At 45.8% G+C, this 22246-nt stretch overlaps 2 protein-coding genes across 3 annotated transcripts in view; one reads left to right on the forward strand and one right to left on the reverse strand.

Moving 5' to 3' along the window:
• Positions 1-2006, forward strand: part of necab2 (N-terminal EF-hand calcium binding protein 2) — a 153588-nt gene extending 151582 nt beyond the window's left edge. For both annotated transcript variants that reach the window (XM_073069570.1, XM_073069572.1), the window contains exon 13: positions 223-2006. In XM_073069570.1, coding sequence (XP_072925671.1) covers positions 223-251 — 29 coding nt within the window. In that variant the 3' untranslated portion in view covers positions 252-2006. The remainder of the gene's footprint in view (positions 1-222) is intronic.
• A 19167-nt stretch (positions 2007-21173) lies between these two features.
• The window catches only part of slc38a8a (solute carrier family 38 member 8a), a 42827-nt gene continuing 41754 nt past the window's right edge, over positions 21174-22246 (reverse strand). Inside the window, exon 11 of the mRNA XM_073070584.1 lies at positions 21174-21476. Coding sequence (XP_072926685.1) covers positions 21371-21476 — 106 coding nt within the window. The 3' untranslated portion in view covers positions 21174-21370. The remainder of the gene's footprint in view (positions 21477-22246) is intronic.

Here is a 22246-nt window from a genome sequence, read left to right on the forward strand (position 1 = left end):
ATTCAGTTAAGTTTGTCGTTATTGGATGTTGTTCCAAAGGGAATGGGAGGTGGACAGGAACTAGACTGAAGTTCGTACAGGGCAGGGGCGTGCAGTTCGTGCAAGTGGAGAGCAATAGGGAGAAAGAGGTTTGAGAATGGAAGGGCTGTGTCCCGGGTATTATGCTGGATTGAAACGTGCCTTGCTGATGGTTATCTCTTCTGTCTCTATCTCTACTTTAAGCTGCGTGGTGTACTCTGGATGGAAAGTAACTGGCAACGTCAGGGAAGTGGAGGGCTCGGAGCAGCCGATGACACCGGCGTTTCTGAAATGGCAGCTCCCACAAGAGGCTGAGAGCTTGGTCTATTTTGTAATGCATTACTTCGGGAATATTTGTTGATAATTTTGCGCATATTATTTATTAAAGACAATTGGTATACCTGAGCTGAGCACGTCTGACAGACCCTATACAAGTGGCAGGAGCTCAGTTAGGGGAGATCTGGGTGGCCTGCTCTATCTGTCCTGATCCATTCCCAGGCAGACACTTCCATCTGCCCTGGTCGTGTGATTGGACATAGCTGTCCCTGTCTGACCTCGTTGTGGACAGGTTCAGAGCTGGCTCGGTCTGCCCTGGTTGTCTTCGATGTGGAGTGATCTGTCGCTGTCGTTGGAGGGAGCCTCGGTCGTGTTCGCGAAGAGTTTGGTTGGAAGGATCGGTTGGGTTACAGCTGAAGCCACGTCCCAGCTGGTTCAGTACTTGTGTCCATAGTCATGAAATGGAACTTGATGTCACAGGTTCTCTGACAGACTCCACTCTCCTTTAGCTTTCTCTCATCACTGACTCCCTTCCCATCTCTCAGGTGTTTCGTCCATCTCCCAGTTCCTCTTCTCTGTCCCTCCTGTACCTCTTCTCCACAGCATTGCCTCAAACCTCACTCTGATCACCAGTGCCCCTATACTCCCGCCATTTTCCATTGCCCCCTGTTCCTCCTATAGCCCCTGCTCTATTTCTTTACCTCTCTCTTCCTCCTGCCTTCCCTCAAAGGTACTAGCAGATCATCTGGACAATAGAAACCCAGCAGATGTTGGGCATTAAAGGCAATCAGACAGACACCGATAAATACTCACCAACAGAAGCTGATTCACAGTCACGGTCTCAAACAGATAGCCAGAGACCCAATGACCCACAGACACCATCACCCACAGACACCATCACCTACAGACACAATCACCCACAGACACAATGACCCACAGACACCATCACCCACAGACACAATCACCCACAGACACAATGACCCACAGACACCATCACCCACAGACACCATCACCCACAGACACAATGACCCACAGACACCATCACCCACAGACACAATCACCCACAGACACAATCACCCACAGACACAATGACCCACAGACACCATCATCCACAGACACAATGATCCACAGACACAATCACCCACAGACACCATCACCCACAGACACAATGACCCACAGACACCATCACCCACAGATACAATGACCCACAGACACAATCATCCACAGACACAATCACCCACAGACACAATGACCCACAGACACCATCATCCACAGACACAATGATCCACAGACACAATCACCCACAGACACCATCACCCACAGACACAATGATCCACAGACACCATCACCCACAGATACAATGACCCACAGACACCATCATCCACAGACACAATCACCCACAGACACAATCACCCACAGACACAATGACCCACAGACACCATCACCCACAGACACAATCACCCACAGACACAATGATCCACAGACACAATCACCCACAGACACCATCACCCACAGACACAATGATCCACAGACACAATCACCCACAGACACCATCACCCACAGACACAATGACCCACAGACACCATCACCCACAGATACAATGACCCACAGACGCAATCACCCACAGACTCAGACAGACTCAATAACCCACAAACTTAATGAACCTCAGACTCTATGACCCACAGACTCAATGACCCTTGGACTCAGACAGTGACCCATGGTCACAGACACAAACACCCACAGACTCAGACACCCGCAGATCAAACATCCACAGACTCAGACAGACACAGACTCAGACACCCACCGACTCTGACAGACACCACAGACTCAGACACACACAGACTCAGACACACACAGACTCGGACAGACACAGACTCAGACACACACAGACTCAGACACCCACAGATCAAACATCCACAGACTTAGACCTGCAGACTCAGACAGACACCCACTGACTTAGACAGACCCCACAGACTCAGACAGACACCCACTGACTTAGACAGACACCACAGACTCAGACACCACTGACTCAGACAGACACCACAGACTCAGACAGACACCACTGACTCATACACCCACAGATCAGACAAACACCACTGACTCAGACAGACACCACAGACTCAGACACCACTGACTCAGACAGACACCACTGACTCAGACAGACACCACAGACTCAGACAGACACCACAGACTCAGACACCCACAGATCAGACAGACACCACAGACTCAGACAGACACCACAGACTCAGACAGACACTGCTGACTCATACACCCACAGATCAGACAGACACCACTGACTCAGACAAACGCCACCACCGGGTAGCCACAGACACTGTGACCCACTACCACAGACAAAAGCATCTACAGAATGAGACACCTGCAGAGACAGAACCCCACAAGCAACAATATCCAGAGAGGAGGACAGCCACATATCTCAGACAGGGACCCTCACTCAGACAGACTCCCGTGCGATGATGTGACAGCTGGTTCCTGAGAAACCCGGCCACTCTTTCTGCTCGGGGTAGAGCCCATTCTTCACAGGGTGGGGGAGAGGCGCACCCCACCCTAGGGTTAATGACTAGGGGCTGTCAGGCAACTTGCCCTTTTGCTTTAAGTGTTGATTTAGCTGAGTTTGTGCATCATTTAGTTTGACAGCTCACACAAAGCTGCTGCAGTTTCCCATTAGTTACACGGGAACAATGATAACTCACAACAGTTCAGATATGGAGGAGGAAACACACTGATTTTCACCATGAGCGCGGGTGGGTGCCGGGGATCCTCTGTGCTGCTGTTGGACGTTCTAATTAATTACGTACATGGCATTATCGAAATAAAGTTAATGTTAAACCCGGTTAATTCTCCCAGCCTGTTCATTGTCCATCCAGATCATGCCAGCTTTCTGTTTGCCACTGTGGGAGTTGCAGTCAGGCAAGATTGTGGATCGGTGCAGACCTTGCACAGCAGTGGGGCCAGAGACATTCTGCTTCTGGAGGCCAGATAAGCGAGATACACCAAGAGACAATTACTAACTTCAAAGTATCATCAGTCGTTAGCTTGTAATTTCTATTGACTTTGAACACCTACATTGTGAATGACAATTGATCTTGCAAGTAGGAATTTGAACAAACACAGTGTACCAGATGGTCAATATCCATTACTGCAAGTCGATTCTGTGTAGAAATTCCATTTCTCCAGCCTTCAGAACAGTGTGGTGACAGGGGCCCTGCTGTTCTCCTTCTGCAGAAGTCAAATACGTTATGATTGAGGATTGAGAGCAGGTTTTCAGGGTCTGGTTAATCAGTGATGACAGTTACTTGGAGGTTCCATTGAGAAGGCTAACCCTTGAGTTCATTATATGGGAGAAAGGAATGCAGTCCTAGTAAATGATCAATCCTAAATCCTAGGCAGCTCATATTTGAGTGAAGTACTCAGTCTGCTGCTGAAATACAAATTTCCTCTTGTGTGGAGTAGTCAAGGTACACCAACACCCATAGTTGCCAATATCGGAAAACTGCATCTTAGAAAAGAAGTTCCTATGGACTAGATTGGATCCCAGAGGAGCCCATTAAAAAGAGGCTGCCCTGGACCAGATAGCTTCCCACAGGTGTAAGGGGACAGGCTGTTACCCCAGACAGGGTTGAATACCATGAGGTCATAAAACATAGAAGCAAAATTAGACCATTCAGCTCAATGAGTCTTCTCTGCCCTTGGTAGATCCATTTCCCTCTCAAATCCATCCTCTTACCTTCTTCCCAGATTCAAGAAGCTATCAACTGTCACCTTAAGTCCACCTGGCCTGCACAGCTACCTGTGGCAACAAATTCCACAAATTCATCACCCTCTGGCCAAAGAAATTCCGCCTCATCTCTGTTCTGAATGGATGTCCATCTATTATGAGGCTGTGCCCTCTGGTCCTAGACTCCCCCATCATAGGAAACATCCTCTCCACAGCGTTCTATCAAGGCCTATCAACACTTGATAGGTTTCAACAGATCCTCCCTCATTCTTCAGTCCAAAGCTTTCAAACACTCCTCTTGTGATAAACTTTTCATTCTGGAATAATTTTTGTGAACTTCATTTGAACCCTCTCCAATGACAGCTCATCCTTTCTTAGATAAGGAGCCCAGAACTGCCAACAATAGTCCAAATGAAGCCTTTGTGAAGCATCAGCATTGCATCCTTGCTTGTATATTCTAGTCCTCTCAAAAAGAATGCTAACATTGCATTTGCTTTCCTTGCCACCGACTTAACCTGCAAGGAAATCCTGCATAAGGACTCCCATGTCCCTTTGCACCTTGGATTTTTGCATCTTCTCCCCACTTAGAAAATAGTCTACACTTTTTCCCCTCCTACCAAAGTGCATGACCTGACACTGTATTCCATCTGTCACTTCTCTGCCCACTCTATTAATCTGACTAATTCCTTCTGCAGCCTTCCAGTCCTCTGGAACCATGCTGTAATCTATCAATTTTTGAAAGATGGTTACTAGTGCCTCCACAATCTCTTCAGCTTTCTCTTTCAGAACCCTGGAGTGTAATCCATCTATTCCAGGTGACTTACCTAGCTTCTGAACTTTCAGTTTCCTAAGTACCTTCTCCCTTGTAATAGGAACTACACTCTCTTCTTCCTTTGGCCAATCTTGAACTTCCAGCACACTGCTAGTGTACTCCACAGTGACGAATGATGCAAAATACTCTTGCAGTTTGCCTGCCATTTCCATGTTCCCCATTACTACTTCCTCAGCATCATTTGTTAGTATCCGATATCTACCCTTGCCTCTCTTTATCTCTTTATATATCTGAAAAAAACTTTTGGTATTCTCGTTTATATTATTAGCCAGCTTGCCATGCTATCTTTTCCCTCCTTATGTGTTTCTTAGCTGCCTTCTGTTGGGTTTTATAAGCTTCCCAATTCACTAATCTTGCTTTATTATATGACTTCTCTTTTGCTTTCATGTTGGTTTTGCCTTCCTTTGTCAACCATGGTTGCATCATCCTGCCTTTCGAGCACTTCTTCTTTGTGTAATCCATTCTGAACCTTCTGAATTGTTACCAGAATCTCTGTTGTCATCCCTGCTAGTGTCCCCTTCCTATCAACTTTGACCAGCTTCACTCTCATGCCTCTGTAATTCCCTTTACTCCAGCTTAATACTGATACATGTGACATTCTCCCTCTCCTATGCTATTATGATCGCTGTCTCCTAAGAGTTCCTTAATCTTAAGCTCCCTGATCACAGTTGGTGGATTACACAAGACCAAATCAAGAATAGCTGATCCCCTAGTGGACTATTAAAGCAATCTCGTAGGCAATCTACAAATTCTTTTTCTTGGGATCCAAAATCAGCACCAACCTGATTTTCCCAATCTATTTGCATATTAAAATCCCCCTAAAATCCATAACTATTGTAATGTTGCCCTTTTGACACTCATTTTCTATCTGCTTTTGTCATTTGTAGACCATGTCCTAGCTACTGTTTGGAGGTCAGTATATAATGCCTGGACTGGGAGACTTCCTGGACTGGGTGCAACCCACAGGTGAAGTAAAAGGAGATTTCCCTGGACTGTGTAGTATCCCATGGGTGAAGTAAAAGGAGATTTCCCTGGACTGTGTAGTATCCCATGGGTGAAGTAAAAGAAGATTTCCCTGGACTGTGTAGTATCCCATGGGTGAAGTAAAAGGAGATTTCCCTGGACTGTGTAGTATCCCATGGGTGAAGTAAAAGGAGATTTCCCTGGACTGTGTAGTATCCCATGGGTGAAGTAAAAGGAGATTTCCCTGGACTGTGTAGTATCCCATGGGTGAAGTAAAAGGAGATTTCCCTGGACTGTGTAGTATCCCATGGGTGAAGTAAAAGGAGATTTCCCGGACTCAGTGGCATCCCACGGATGTAGGAAAAGGAGGTTTCCCTCCAGCGGGAGTACAGGAAGCAGGGTAGAACATTAAAAGAGAACAGTCTGTTGCCCTGGATCTGATTGGATCCCGTGGGAACAGGAAACAAAGAGAGAATCTCAGACCAGGTCAGATCACGTGGGAGCATGACATGCGCTGTACAAAACAGGAATTCCTAAGTATGGGTGAGTGGCTTGATCGTGCGTGGGTGAACGTTAGTATGAGAGTTCCCTGTCCCGGCCCTGTAAGAATTCTTCGGTAGTGTGTATGTTTGTACATTACGATCCAGAATGTGTTAAGTATTTTGAGAAATGGGTAGAAAACGGGCTAAGTAAATGCCTGCATACCTGTAGTCTGAGAAATTAAACCATGAGAAGGCAGTAGGGTGTTCTGTGTTTGTTCGATCATCATTGTTAACAGACAGACAGACAGACATACTTCATTGATCCCGAGAGAAATTGGGAAATATGTGTCATGCCGTATGATACAGACAATCACGGTTTATGACCATGATCATTCTTGTCAAATTTTTCTACAGAAGTGGTTTACCATTGCCTTCTTCCGGGGCAGTGTCTTTACAGGACGTGTGACCCCAGCCATTATCAAAAGTCTTCAGAGCTTGTTTGCCTGGTGTCAGTGGTCACATACCCAGGGCTTGTGATGTACCAGCTGCTCATACGACCACCCACCACCTGCTCACATGGCCTCCATCATAGTTCATTTTAAATGATCGTTTCCCGAACTGTACTGAAGAACATGCTTGAGTTTGAAATTTGCCCATTGTAAATTGTCGCCTGACTGATGCCCATATTTCATTTTCCTTTGGCTTTTCCTCCCGATCTGATACTGGGAAAAATTTTAGTCGATATGTGATGTGGGCATCTCAAAACTGCTGAGGCAGCATAGCTACCTTCCTCCTATTTCACTGGAGAGGTTGAATTATTTTGCCATAACAAAAGCTTGCAAACTTGCAGTCAGTGCAACTGTAAATAATTAGACTAGCTCTCGCTGTGCCTTAGGAGCGCTGCACGTACATTCTTGATGTGCCTGAGAATATCATTAATTTAACTGTGCATATCCGGTAGTAGCTGATGAAGTTACAGCAATTGTGAAGGAAATTCACAGTGATCCATCATTGCCATGCGGACCCTTTAGCTGGCTTCACTCTTTATTAGTGGTTGTAATTGGTGACATTCATTTTAACCTCTTGCCTGAGATGGCTCAGCCAAGCACTGGCCTACACAACCCTGGTGCCTCCATCACAATCAACAACCAACTGCCGCTGATGAAACTGTCTCAGAGTTTCACTCAAAGTGCTGGTGGAAAACAGCAGGCCAGGCAGCATCTATAGGGAGAAGCGCTGTCGACGTTTCGGGCCGAGACCCTTCGTCAGGACTAACCGAAAGGAAAGATAGTAAGAGATTTGAAAGTAGTGGGGGGAGGGGGAAATGCAAAATGATGGGAGAAGACTAAGAGCTTCTGGGGGGGGATGAAGCTAAGAGCTGGAAAGGTGATTGACAAAAGGGATACAGAGCTGGAGAAGGGACAGGAGGCCTTGGGAGAAAGAAAAGGGGAGGGGAGCACCAGAGAGAGATGGAGAACAGGCAGAGTGATGGGCAGAGAGAGAGAAAACAAACAAACAACTAAATATGTCAGGGATGGGGTAAGAAGGAGAGGAGGGGCATTAACGGAAGTTACAGAAGTCAATGTTCATGCCATCAGGTTGGAGGCTACCTAGCCGGTATATAAGGTGTTGTTCCTCCAACCTTGTCATGGTTCCAGTTGGCCGTTCCCCTTTTAACACTTCTTTCTCCCTGATCATGCCCCAATTTCAGTCAACTGCTGCTAGTTACCCAATAATCGTACACCTGGCTTTCATCAGAGACTGGGAAATAAATACGAGGATGACCCTATCATACGTTGCCAGTTCGTTGGTCAATTCTCGTGTGATACTTCGTTCCCTGTTCCGATTAAAACCATTAGTTCTAAGTTCCGCTCTAGTTTCTAGAGTGTCCCTGTGAATCCCATCTCCTTGTCAAGATCCCTCTGGTTTCCTGCTCTACGTTCAGTTCTACGCCAGCCTCCCCAACTGAGTCGACGTGCCAGTGTCCTGCACCTGGGCTCTCCTCCGTCGCCCCCGTGTAACAAACCTGAGTGTGGCTTCATCTTGACAGTAGAGGAGGCCATGGATAGACATATCAGAATAGGAATGGGACGTGGAATTAAAATATGTGGCCACTGGGAGTTCCTGCTTTCTCTGGCGGACCGAGCGTAGGTGTTCAGCGAAACGGTCTCCCAGTCTGTGTGGGGTCTCACCAATATATAAAAGGCCACACCGGGAGCACCGGACGCAGTATACCACACCAGCCGACTCACAGGTGAAGTGTCGCCTCACCTGGAAGGACTGTCTGGGGCCCTGAATGGTGGTGAGGGAGGAAGTGTAAGGGCAGGTGTGGAGTTTCACACATTCTGAGCTGGTAAGGTTGGTCCTGGAGGGAGTGTGGAAGTTGCAGCGGAGCAGGGTGCAGACAGCCCAGGAAAGAAAGGTCTCTGAGGAACATAGCTTCCCTTTGCATAGCAGGTGGCATCATTTTGCTTACGGAGATGAAATACGTGATTCAAGGAACACACACTAACTGAAGGACTAACTCAAAGTATCATCAGTGGCTAGCTTGTAGTTTTTATTGACTTTTGACATCTGCATTGTCAAAGGCGATTGATCTTGCAAGTGAGGAATTCAAACTACACAGTTTACGAAATGATCAACATCTGTAACTGCCGGTCAGTTCTGTATAAAAATGGAATATCTCTGTTCAGACTTCCGAACAGTGTGGTGACAGAGGCCCTGATGTCTCAGTGAAGTACGAGTTTACAGATTTCTGTTAATCAACATGGACACTATTACCATGGAGGAGGTACAGGAACCTGGAGACATACACTCAGCTAGCCAGAAACAGTTTTTTCCCCTCCACTATCAGATTTCTAAGTGGTCCATGAACTTAAGAACAGTACTTTGTTATTCCTTTTGGTTTGTCTTTCCACTGTACTGCTACTGCGAAACTTTAACATTCACATCATTTAAGTCAGGGATAATAAATTTGATTCTGATTCTGACTTGATTCAACTCTGGGAGTCTGACCTCTGCCAGGAAGCTGTGGATATTATTGTGCTGTGTATAAGCTAGGTTGACATTAGTGACTAAGTTCAGCCTTTCAAAGGAGACATTAGCCAGGCCCTGCTTACATGTCCATGGGAATCAGATGAAGCCAGTAACTAATTCAAAGTTCAAAGTAAATTTATTTATTATGTGTCATATTATACAACCCCGAGATTTACTTTCTCACAGGCATACTTAATAAATCCAGAATAGAGTAATAACCATAATAGAATTGATGAAAGACTGCACCAACTTAGATTTTCAACTGTTGTGCTAAAGAAAACAAACTGTGCAAATACAAAAAGAAAGAAATCATAATAAAAATATAAATAATGAGGCCATGAGATAAAGACTCCCTGAAGAAGAGTCCATTGGTTGTGGGAACATCTCAATGATAGGGCAATTGCGGTTGAGTGAAGTTATTCCCTTTGGTTCAAGAGCCTGATGGTTCAGGGTTAGTAACTGCTCTGGATGCTCTTGTACCTTCTTCTTGATGGCAGCAGTGAGAAGAGAGCATGTCCTGGGTGGTTGGGGTCCCTGATGATGGATACTGCTTTCCTGTGGCAACTCTTCGTAGGATGCGCTCAATTACCCATGATGGACTTCAGCATTTCTATTTGTCAGATTTTCCATTGAAGGGCATTGGGATTTTCATACCAGGCCATGATGCAGTCAGTCAATACACTCCCTACCACACATCCATGGAAGTTTGTCAACGGTTCAGGTGGCATGCCTACGCTCTGCAAACTCTTAAAGAAATAGAGGCACTGCTGTGCTTTCTTCATAATTGCAATTATGTGCTGGGTTTGGGACTGGTCCACCAAAGTAATAACACCGAGGAATTTAAAATTGCTGGCGCTCTCCACCTCTGATCCCCCAATGAGGACTGGCTCATAGACCTCAGGTTTCCACCTCCTGAAGTCAATAGCCAGCTCCCTGGTCTTGCTGTAATTGAGTGAGAGGTTGTTGTTGTGGTACCACTCAGCCAGATTTTCAATCATCTCCTATATGCTGATTCATCACCACCAACAACAGTGGTGTTGTTGGCAAAGTTGAATGTGGAATTGGAGCTGGACTCCAATAGGAGGGGACTAAGCAGACTGCCTGTGCTGATGGGGATCGTGAAGGAGATGCTGCCAATCTGAAGTGATTAGAGTCTGCAAGTGAGGAAATCCAGGATCTAATTGCACAAGGAGATATTGAAGCCAAAGTCTTGAAACTTGTTGATTAGTTTTGGGGGGCTGATAGTATGGAATGTTGAATGCAGTCAATAAAGAGCATTCTGATGTATGCAGCTTTGCTGACCAGAAGTTCCAGGGTTGAGTGAAGAATCAATGAGATGGCATCTGCTGTGGAACTTTCACACCACCAGGACCTGTGGACTTGTTCAAATTTGATCCAAGTTGCTCCTCAAAGGAAAGCAGGTGAATCCCATACAACCTCTTGGACAATATACCCTACTACCATATATTCAGATGGCCCTATCTATTGTCTCTGCTTTAAAAATCAGATCATGCTGTGTACAAATTTCTCTTCATCACAGAAGTAATTGTAGTGGTGGTAAGTTGTCAGTAACTGTGCGGAGTGCAGGAGAAGATGCTATAATAATGTAAGCTTCTTTCAAAATAAAACATCTTTTGCATTCTCTGCCAGCTGGTGGAGGAAGATTGTTTTCCCCAACCTCATGTGGTAGGAGGGGGATAGTGTGGGGGTTTGGCATCAGTACCGAATCCAAAGTTGGCAGCCCAGTATTTGCTCCTCTTGGGTGCTAGCAACTTACCATTGCTGATGTTGAGCCAATGGTAAGGGAGGAGTTTGTCTGAAGGTAGGTAGGAGCAAATGAAGTGCTTATGGAGTAACACTTAAGGCAACATCCACACTACGCCGGATAAATCCGTAACCAAAGCTTTGTCTGGTTTGTCCTTCCAAAATGCATCACCTCACAATTATCCAGATTGAACTCCATCTGCCACTTTTCTGCCCAACTCTGCTCCTGTCTATATCCTCTTGTAATCTTCGACAACCTGCAGCTCCATCCACAACTCCTCCAATCTTCGTGTCATCCACAAACTTACCCATCCTTCTACCTCTTCATCCAGGTCATTTATAAAAATCACAAATAGCAGGGGTCCCAGGACAGATCCCTGTGGCACTCCACTAGTCACCGACCTCCAGGCAGAATACTTTCCTTCCACTACTACCCTCTACTTTCTTTCTTTAAGCCAATTTTTTATCCAAACAGCCACAGTTCCACTGATCCCATGTCTCATGACTTTCTGGATGAGTTTCTCATGGAGGACTGATGCACTATCAATTACTCCAAAAGACTGGAAGTAGAGTAAATACTGAAAGGCTTTTATTAGCAGTAAAACGGAGCACGTCCATGCCAGATGACTGCCCTGGACTGTGGGAGGAGCAGTGACACAATCACCTTTACCCAGGGGTCTGTGGGAGGAGCCACAGGAGCAGTCAGCAGAGGGGCCTGTCCAGGCACGTCCAGACAGATAACCCAGTTACAACCTATGTACATGGTTTACCACAGGGACCTTGTCAAATGCCTTGCTAAAATCCATGTAGACCACATCTACCGCCCTACCCTCATCAATTTCTTTTGTTCTTCAAAAAACTCAATTAGGCTCATGAGGAATGACCTTCCCTTCACATAGCCATGTTGACTATCCTTGAGTAGACTGTACTTCTCCAAATGCTTCTGGATCCTATCCTTACGAATCTTTTCCAATAGTTTGCAGACCACTGACGTAAGACTGACTGGTCTATAGTTCCCAGGATTCTCCCGATTACCTTTTTCAAACAACGGAACTACATTTGCCATTCTCCAATCCTCTGGCACCTCCCCTGCAGCCAAAGAGGATTCAAAGATCATAGCTACTGCTCCAGCGATCTCTTCTCTCACTTCCCACAGCAACCTGGGGTATAACACGTCAGGCCCTGGCAACTTATCCATAGAACCATAGAACATTACAGCACAGAAACAGGCCTTTTGGCTCTTCTTGGCTGTGCCGAACCATTTTTCTGCCTAGTCCCACTGACCTGCACCTGGACCATATCCCTCCAAACCCCTCTCATCCATATACCTGTCCAAGTTTTTCTTAAATGTCAAAAGTGAGCCCGCATTCACCATTTCATCTGGGAGCTCATTCCACACTCCCACCACCCTCTGTGTGAAGAAGCCCCTCCCTAATGTTCCCTTTAAACTTTCCCCCCTTCACCCTTAACCCACGTCCTCTGGTTTTTTTCACCCCTGGCCTCAGCTGAAAAAGTCTGCTTGCATTCACTCTATCTATACCCATCATAATTTTATACACCTCTATCAAATCACCCCTCATTCTCCTACGCTCCAGGGAATAAAGTCCTAACCTATTCAACCTTTCTCTGTAACTCAGTTTCTCAAGTCCCAGCAACATCCTTGTAAACCTTCTCTGCACTCTTTCAACCTTATGAAAATCCTTCCTGTAATTAGGTGACCAAAACTGCACACAATACTCCAAATTCGGTCTCACCAATGTCTTATACAACCTCACCATTACATTCCAACTCTTATACTCAATATTTTGATTTATAAAGGCCAATGTACCAAAAGCTCTCTTTACAACCCTATCTACTTGTGACGCCACTTTTAGGGAATTATGTATCTGTACTCCCAGATCCCTCTGTTCTACTGCACTCCTCAGTGTCCTACCATTCACCTTGTATGTTCTACCTTGGCTTGTCCTTTCAAAATGCAATACCTCACTTGTCCGCATTAAACTCCATCTGCCATTTTTCTGCCCATTCCTTCAACTGGTCCAAATCCCTCTGCAAACTTTGAAAACCTTCCTCACTGTCCACTACACCTCCAATCTTTGTATCATCAGCAAATTTGCTGATCCAATTTGCCACATTATCATCCAGATCATTGATATAGATGACAAATAACAATGGACCCAGCACTGATCCCTGTGGCACACCACTAGTCACAGGCCTCAACTCAGAGAAGCAATCCTCCATTACCACTCTCTGGCTTCTCCCATTGAGCCAATGTCTAATCCAATTTACTACCTCACCATGTATACCTAGCGACTGAATCTTCCTAACTAACCTCCCATGCAGGACCTTGTCAAAGGCCTTACTGAAGTCCATGTAGACAACATCCACTGCCTTCCCTTCATCCACTTTCCTTGTAACCTCCTCGAAAAACTCTAACAGATTGGTTAAACATGACCTACCATTGCCAAAGCCATGCTGACTGTTTCTAATAAACCTGTCTATTCAAATACTTGTAGATCCTATCTCTTAGTATTCCTTCCAATAATTTACCTACTTCCGATGTCAAACTTACCGGCCTATAATTTCCCTGCTTACTTTTTGAGCCTTTTTTAAACAAGGGAAGTACATGAGCTATCCTCCAATCCTCCGGCACCTGACCCCTGGATATCGACATTTTAAATATTTCTGCCAGGGCCCCTGCAATTTCAACACTAGTCTCCCTCAAGGTCCGAGGGAATGCCCTGTCAGGTCCTGGGGATTTATCTACTCTGATTTGCCTCAAGACAGCAAGCACCGCCACCTCTCTAATCTGTATAAGTTCCATGACCTCCCTACTTGTTTGCCTTGTTTCCATAGACTCCATTCCAGTTTCCTTAGTAAATACAGATGCAAAAAACCCATTTAATATCTCTCCCATTTCTTTTGGTTCCATACATAGCCGACCACTCTGATCTTCAAGAGGATCAATTTTATCCCTTACTATCCTTTTGCTCTTAACATACCTGGAGAAGCTCTTAGGATTATCCTTCACCCTGACTGCCAAGCAACCTCATGTCTTCTTTTAGCCCTCCTGATTTCTTTCTTAAGTATTTTCTTACTCTTTTTATACTCCTCAAGCATCTTATTTCCTCCCTGTTTCCTATACATGTTATACATCTCTCTATTCTTCTTTATAAGAGTTCCAATATCCCTCAAGAACCAAGGTTCCTTATTCTTATTCGTTTACCTCCCACTTACCAATGACATCCTTGCCAGAGAACAACCTGTCCCAATCTACGCTTTTTAGATCCTTTCTCATTTCTTCAAATTTGGCCTTTTTCCAGTTTAGAACTTCAACCCGAGGACCAGATCTATCTTTATCCATGATCAAGTTGAAACTAATGACGTTATGATCACTGGAACCAAAGTGTTCCCCTACACACACTTCCGTCACTTGTCCTAACTCGTTTCCTAATAGGAGATCTAATATTGCATCCTCCCTAGTTGGTACATCTATATATTGATTTAGAAAACTTTCCTGAACACATTTCACAAACTCTAACCCATCTTGACCTTTAACAGTATGGGAGTCCCAATCAATGGGTGGAAAATTAAAATCCCCTACAATCACAACTTTCTGTCCCCTGCAGTTGTCTGTTATCTCTCTGCAGATTTGCTCCTCCCATTCTCGCTGATTATTGGGTGGTCTATAATACAACCCTATTAATGTGGTCATACCTTTCCTATTTCTCAGCTCCACCCATATGGTCTCAGTAGACAAGCCCTCTAATCTTTCCTGCCGAAGCACTGCTGTAATATTTTCCCTGACTAGCAAAGCCACCCCCCTACCCTTCATCCCTCTGCCGCTATCACGTCTGAAAAAATGTTAGGGCTCCAGTTGGAGTTGAACTCACAAACTTGTGGTTTACAAGACCAGTGCTCTAATTCTTGAGCTACAGGGCCTCACCTTGTCAATCTTGATGTTTTTAAGAAGATCCAACACTACTTCTTCCTTAATCTCCACATTGTCCAGCACAGTGGTCCCCAACCAACAGGTCGCAATGCATGTGCTATCGGGCCACGAGGCAACAATATGATTTGGCATTTTGAAAAATATGAGTCAGCTGCACCTTTCCTCATTCCCTGTCATGCCCACTGTTGAACTCGAGTGCACGTGAGGTCATTACCCATGTGAGGTCATTACCCATGCGAGGTCATCAGTCGCCTAAACGCAGTGATACCCTCGCGCCAGGGATCACTGGTTGGCCTTGGGTAACCGGCCGCCTTGTGCAGCTGGCGAGAAGTGCCGTTGCTACTGGCCTGGAGCACAGACAGATGGGCGCCGCCTCTAAACCTGTTTAGGACACCAAACGTTCATGGGGAACCTGGTGCTAAAATACTCGCAGACAAGCTAATTCTTGCTCAGGATTTTGTAAATGGCAGAGCAGCTACCTCACTGTGATCAACAGAAAGTCATCCCTCGAGCCAAACTTTTGTCGGCCGATAGATCCTACCTACCTACAAGGGGGGCGGGCACGTGCCCTGTCGCACTCCTCGCTCGGTCGGTCGCTCACTCCGGACTGCGACCGCCGCGGCCCGGTATGGGGACCTCTGGCCCTCACCTTGTCCTCTCCCTGGTGTGTTGCAATAATTTTATATGTTCATACGAGGAAAATATGTGCTGTGTGTTTAATATCCAAACGTTACTTAAAATATTATGATGGTATTGACTTATAAGTGAGTTATAATTGACTTATCACTATATTCATGCACGGAAGATATGTGCTGTGTGTTTAATATTAAATTCGTTAGATAAACCCTTTTAGAAACAAAATTGAGTGTATTAGCCACTTATAAGTGACTTATAGAGAAATTATCACCAGTATTCCGGTCATGATTAACACCCCCCCCCCCCCCACCCCGTCGACCGGTTCGCAAGAATATTGTCAATATTAAACCGGTCCATGGTGCAAAAAAGGTTGGTGACCCCTGGTCTAGTACACAAGCCTGTTCTATTTCAACCTCACCCTGATCAAGATCCTTTTCACTTGTGAATACTGAAGCAAAGTTTTCATTTAGGACCTCCCCAACCTCCTCCACCTCCAGGCACATGTTGCCCTCTTTATCCTTTAGCGGCCCCACCTTCATTCTTGTCATCTTCCTGTTCTTCACATACGCATAGAACGCCTTGGGGTTCTCCTTAATCCTACATGCCAAGGCCTTCTCATGCCCCATTCGAGCTCTCCTAAGTCCTTTCTTTAGCTCCTTCCTGGCTAACCTATATTTCTCATGAGCCTCTCCTGCTTCCTGCTTCTTATATCGAACATGCTTCCTTCTTCCTCTTGACAAGTTGCCTCACGTGTTTCGTCAGCCACAGTTCCCTTTTCCTACCATTTTCTCGTTGTCTCAGTGGGACAATCCTGAACCCAGCTCAAGTGGTCCCTGAACTTCTCCCACATTATTTCTGTGCTTTCCCCTTTGAACATCGGTTTCCAATTTACTCTCTCGCTAGTTCCTGCTTCATCCCTTTCATAGTTAGCCCTTCCCCAGTTAAGCACTTCCCCATTTTGTCTGTTTTTATCCTTTTCCATAGCTATGCTGAAGCTAAGGGAGTCGTGGTCACTCTCACCAAAATGCTCCCCCACCAAGAGGTCTGTCACCTGACCAGGTTCATTACCCAGAACTAGATCCAGTATAGCCTCTCCTCTCGTCGGCCGGTCCACATACTGTGTCAGGAATCCTTCTTGAACACACCTGACAAATTCAGCCCCATCTAACCCCCTTGCAGTCAGGAGGTGTCAGTCAATATGAGGGAAATTGAAATCACCCACGACTACTAACCTATATTTCCTGCACCATTCTAAAATATGTCTGCTTATCTGCTCCTCAGTGTCCCGAGGGCTATTTGGGGACCTATAGACTACTCCCAGCACAGTGATTGATCCCTTCCTATTTCTGACTTCCACCCAGACTGACTCAGTGGACACTCCCTCTGCAGCGTCCTCCCTTTCTATAGTCATGATACTATCCCTGACCAGTAATGCTACTTCTCCCCCCCACCCCCCCCTCTTCTACTTCCCATCCTATTCCTTTTAAAACACCTAAACCCCGGTACCTACATCAGCCAATCCTGTCCTACCTCCAGCCAAGTTTCAGTAACAGCCATAACATCATAGTTCCACATACTGATCTATGCTCTAAGTTCAACCCCTTTATTCCTAATACTCGTAACATTGAAATAGACACATTTCAACCCCTCTAACTGGCTACATTTACGTTTTGTCCCCTGCCTGTACTTTCTCAGCACACATAGCATCCTTCTACCCTAATCACATTCTGATTCCCACCCCACAGGCAGACTAGTTTAAACCCTCCCTAACAGCTCTAGCAAACCTGCCCGCCAGGATATTGGTCCTTTCCAGTTCAGGTCCTTTTTGTACAGGTCAGACCTTCCCCAGAAAAGATCCCAATGATCCAGAAATCTGAACCCCTGCCCCCTGCATCAACACTTCAGCCACACATTCAAATGCCATAACCTCCTGTTCCTACCCTTTCTGTCCCGTGGTACAGGCAGCAATCCCGAGATTACCACTCTTGAGGTCCTGCTTTTTAACTTTTTAACTTCTAGAAAATAGCTTCTAGATAGAATATATCTAGAATATAACAACAGGATGTGATGCTGAGGCTTTATAAGGCACTGGTGAGGCCTCACCTTGAGTATCGTGAACAGTTTTGGGCTCCTTATCTAAGAAAGGATGTGCTGGCATTGGAGAGGGTCCAGAGGAGGTTCACAAGGATGATTCTGGGAATGAAAGGGTTATCATATGAGGAACTTTTGATAGCTTTTTGTCTGTATTTAGTGGAATTTAGAAGGATGAGGGGTGATCTCATTGAAACCTTTTGAAAATTGAAAAGGCCTAGTCAAAGTAGGTGTGGAAAGGATGGTTCCCTTGTTGGGAGAGTCCAGTACAAGAGGGCACAACCTCAGAGTAGAGGGGCATCCATTTAAAACGGAGAAGCAGAGAAAGTTCTTTTGCCAGAGGGTGGTGAGTTTGTGGAATTTGTTGCGACAGGCATGTGGAGGCCAGGTCGTTGGGTGTACTTAAGGCAGAGATTGATAGGGTCTTGATTGATCATGGCATCAAAGGTTAAAGGGAGAATGCTGGGGAGTGGGATTGAGGAGGGGAAAAAAGGATCAGCCAAGATTGAATGGCAGAGCTGACTCGATGGGCCAAATGGCCTAATTCTGCTCCTATGTCTTATGGCCTTATGGTCCTAAATTTTTTTTGGAATCCATATTTTCACAGAAGACAAGTACACAGAGTATATAGAGGTGAGGTAAATGGCATCAACTTCATGGATTATAGAGGAGCAGCTATTTGCTGTCCTAAGGCAAATCTGGGTGGATAAATCCCCAGGGGCTGATAAGGTGTTCCCTGAGACCCTATGGGCAAGTGTAGAAATTGCCGGGCCCTACCAGAGAGATTGAAATCATCCTTAGTGACAAGGAGGTACCAGAGGACTGGAGGAGAGGAGGAGAGCCGAAGTTCTTCCTCTGTTCACAAAGGTTCCAAAAATAAAGCATGAAACTATAGGCCAGTGAGCCTGACATCAGTAGTGGAAGAGTTGTTGGAAGGTATTCTAAGTGACTGGGTTTATAAGTATTTGAAATGACGTGCACTGAATAAGGATAGTCAGCATGGTTTCATGGTCATGTCCAACCAATCTTATAGAGTTTTTGAGCGATTTACCAGGAATGTAGATGAAAGCAAGGCGGTGGATGTTGTCTACCTGAACTTGACCAAGGCATTTGACAAGGTCCCACATGGGATGTGGCCCCAGCGTTCAAGATGAGGTGGTAAATTGGATTAGACTTTGGCTGTGAAGCCAGGCAGTGGTAGTAGAGGGCAGCCTCACTCAGTGAAGGCCTGTGACTAGTGGAGTCCTGGGTCCTTTGTCTTGTATATCAATGACTCAGATGATAGTGTGGTAGTACAAAGGGATCTGAGGAGTGTGGTAGTACAAAGGGATCTGAGGAGTGAGTGTGGTAGTACAAAGGGATCTGAGGAGTGTGGTAGTACAAAGGGATCTGAGGAGTGTGGTAGTACAAAGGGATCTGAGGAGTGAGTGTGGTAGTACAAAGGGATCTGAGGAGTGTGGTAGTACAAAGGGATCTGAGGAGTGTGGTAGTACAAAGGGATCTGAGGAGTGAGTGTGGTAGTACAAAGGGATCTGAGGAGTGTGGTAGTACAAAGGGATCTGAGGAGTGTGGTAGTACAAAGGGATCTGAGGAGTGAGTGTGGTAGTACAAAGGGATCTGAGGAGTGTGGTAGTACAAAGGGATCTGAGGAGTGTGGTAGTACAAAGGGATCTGAGGAGTGAGTGTGGTAGTACAAAGGGATCTGAGGAGTGTGGTAGTACAAAGGGATCTGAGGAGTGTGGTAGTACAAAGGGATCTGAGGAGTGTGGTAGTACAAAGGGATCTGAGGAGTGAGTGTGGTAGTACAAAGGGATCTGAGGAGTGTGGTAGTACAAAGGGATCTGAGGAGTGAGTGTGGTAGTACAAAGGGATCTGAGGAGTGAGTGTGGTAGTACAAAGGGATCTGAGGAGTGTGGTAGTACAAAGGGATCTGAGGAGTGAGTGTGGTAGTACAAAGGGATCTGAGGAGTGTGGTAGTACAAAGGGATCTGAGGAGTGAGTGTGGTAGTACAAAGGGATCTGAGGAGTGTGGTAGTACAAAGGGATCTGAGGAGTGTGGTAGTACAAAGGGATCTGAGGAGTGAGTGTGGTAGTACAAAGGGATCTGAGGAGTGTGGTAGTACAAAGGGATCTGAGGAGTGTGGTAGTACAAAGGGATCTGAGGAGTGAGTGTGGTAGTACAAAGGGATCTGAGGAGTGTGGTAGTACAAAGGGATCTGAGGAGTGAGTGTGGTAGTACAAAGGGATATGCGAATACATGTCCATAGTTCATTGAAAGTGGCCTCACCAGTGGATAGGGTCATAAAGAAACGATGTGGAAACTATAGAAAGAGTGTGGAGGAGATTTACAAGGATGCTGCCTGGATTGGGGAGCATGCCTTATGAGAACAGGTGAAGTGAACTTGGCTTTTCCTCCTTAGAGCAACGGAAGATGAAAGGTGACCTGATAGAGGTCTATAAGATGATGAGGGGTATTAGTTATTGATGCTTTTTCCCAGGGCTGAAATGGCTAACATGAGAGGGCACTGTTTTGAGGTGCTTGTTCTTAGGTACAGAGGAGATGTGAGGGGCAAGTTTTTTATGCAGAGAGTGATTAGTGCATGGGATGGGTTGCCGGTGACAGTGGTGGAGGCGGATACAATAGGGACTTTTAAGAGGCTCCTTGATAGGTATGTGGAGCTTAGAAAAATAGAGGGCTATGGGTAACCCTAGGTCATTTCTAAAGTAAATACATGTTTGGCACAGCATTGTGGGCCGAAGGGCCTGTATTGTGCTGTAGGTTTTCTCTGTTCTTTGAAAGCTTTTGGCACAATGGCCTTCAGAAATCAGAGTACAGGAGGTGGGATGTTATGTTGAAGTTGTAGTCGACATTGGTGAGGCCTAATTTGGAGTATTGTGTGTAGTTTTGGTCACCTACCTGCAGGAAAGATGTGAGCAAGGTTGAGAGAAAACAGAGAAAATTTACAAGGACGCTGGCCAGTCTGGAGGAGCTGAGTTATAAGGAAAGGTTGAATAGGTTAGGATTTTACTCCTTGGAATGTAGAAGATTAAGAGAGTATTTGATAGATACAAACTTATCAGGTGTATAGATAGGTAAATGCAAGCAGGCTTTTTCCACTGAGGTTGGGTGGGACTACAATTAGAGGTCATGGTTTAAGGGGGAAAGGGGAGAAGTTTGAGGGGGAAAAATGAGGGTCCTTCTTCACTCAGAGGGTCATGACAGTGTGTATCAAGTGGTCCATGCAAGCTCAATTTCAATGTTTAAGACAAGTTCCGATGGGGTGGTGGTTGAGGCAGATATATTGGGAGCAATTTAAGAAGCTTTTTGATAGAAAATGGAGAGCTATGTAGCAGGGAAGGATTAGATTGATCTTAGAATAGGTTCTGTGCTGTACTATCCTCTGTTCTATTAACTCCTGTGCTTTAATCCGCTTTGCTGAAGGATGGAACATTCAGAAGAGACAGGACATATAAATGAATACTCGGACACGAGTGCAGAGATGAACTGTGTTTTATGGAAAACAGTGTCTACGTTTCAGCTTCGGCGTGTACTGTTCACACACTGAATGCAGTACAGCTGCGGTTCATCCCAGTTGCTCCAGCAGCTCCAAGACTGCAGTTGCCGAGCTCTGTCCAAAGATGAAGACTCCACACAGGATTGTCACCACTGCCCACAGAGTCCAGCCCCACCTGAGGATGGGACAGAAGCTAAGTTAACAGAACCTGCCAAGGACACGGCACTATGCCAGCCCATCAGCTGGTGGGGAAACTGTGCCACCCGCTCGCAAACTGGCAGTGTGCGAGGAGTGCAGGCCGGGTCACTGATGCGGCTGAGTGGTGAACAGTAGGCGACTCACCACTCAATGGGGCCATAGAGTCCTTACGAGAGGGCAGGAGATGCTCTGTACTATATCTCAGCGGAAAGAATATGGCACCTATGGGGGGCTCGAGCACCAGGCTGTCTTGCTGTGCAATGGCACCCTTCCAAGGATTCTTGTCAATGTTATAAAAGTGAGTCAGATCACACAGGAGCTCCATCCCACATCAGATCATGTAGTATGCAATAATCAGGTAACACCATTGCTCTCCCCTTTTTAATGTAACTCTCAACTTTAATGCTGTGAAGGGGAGTGCAATGTAGCAAGTAATCTGTGGTAAATGACACAATATAGTGTATTGTGAAGTAAAGAAAGGCAGAGTGATCATAGACTGATCCACGGATCTTTCATCAAGTCAATGATGTGACTAAAATGGTCCACGTTAGCCAAACCACAGAATACAAAGAGAGTGACTGTAGTTCGGGCTCCTTGCAAGGGTTCATCTTACAAGGAAGGTGTGACTGCATGGGAGAGTTTGCAGTGAAGGTAAAACGGGGGTGCTGCCAGGAATGGAAACTTATTGCTGTGGGTAAGATTGGATAAGTTGGGATGGCGTTTTTGAGGGGCTGAGTGCAGACAATA

The sequence above is a fragment of the Hemitrygon akajei genome, chromosome 17, assembly GCF_048418815.1.
Source record: "Hemitrygon akajei chromosome 17, sHemAka1.3, whole genome shotgun sequence".
NCBI lineage: Eukaryota > Metazoa > Chordata > Chondrichthyes > Myliobatiformes > Dasyatidae > Hemitrygon > Hemitrygon akajei.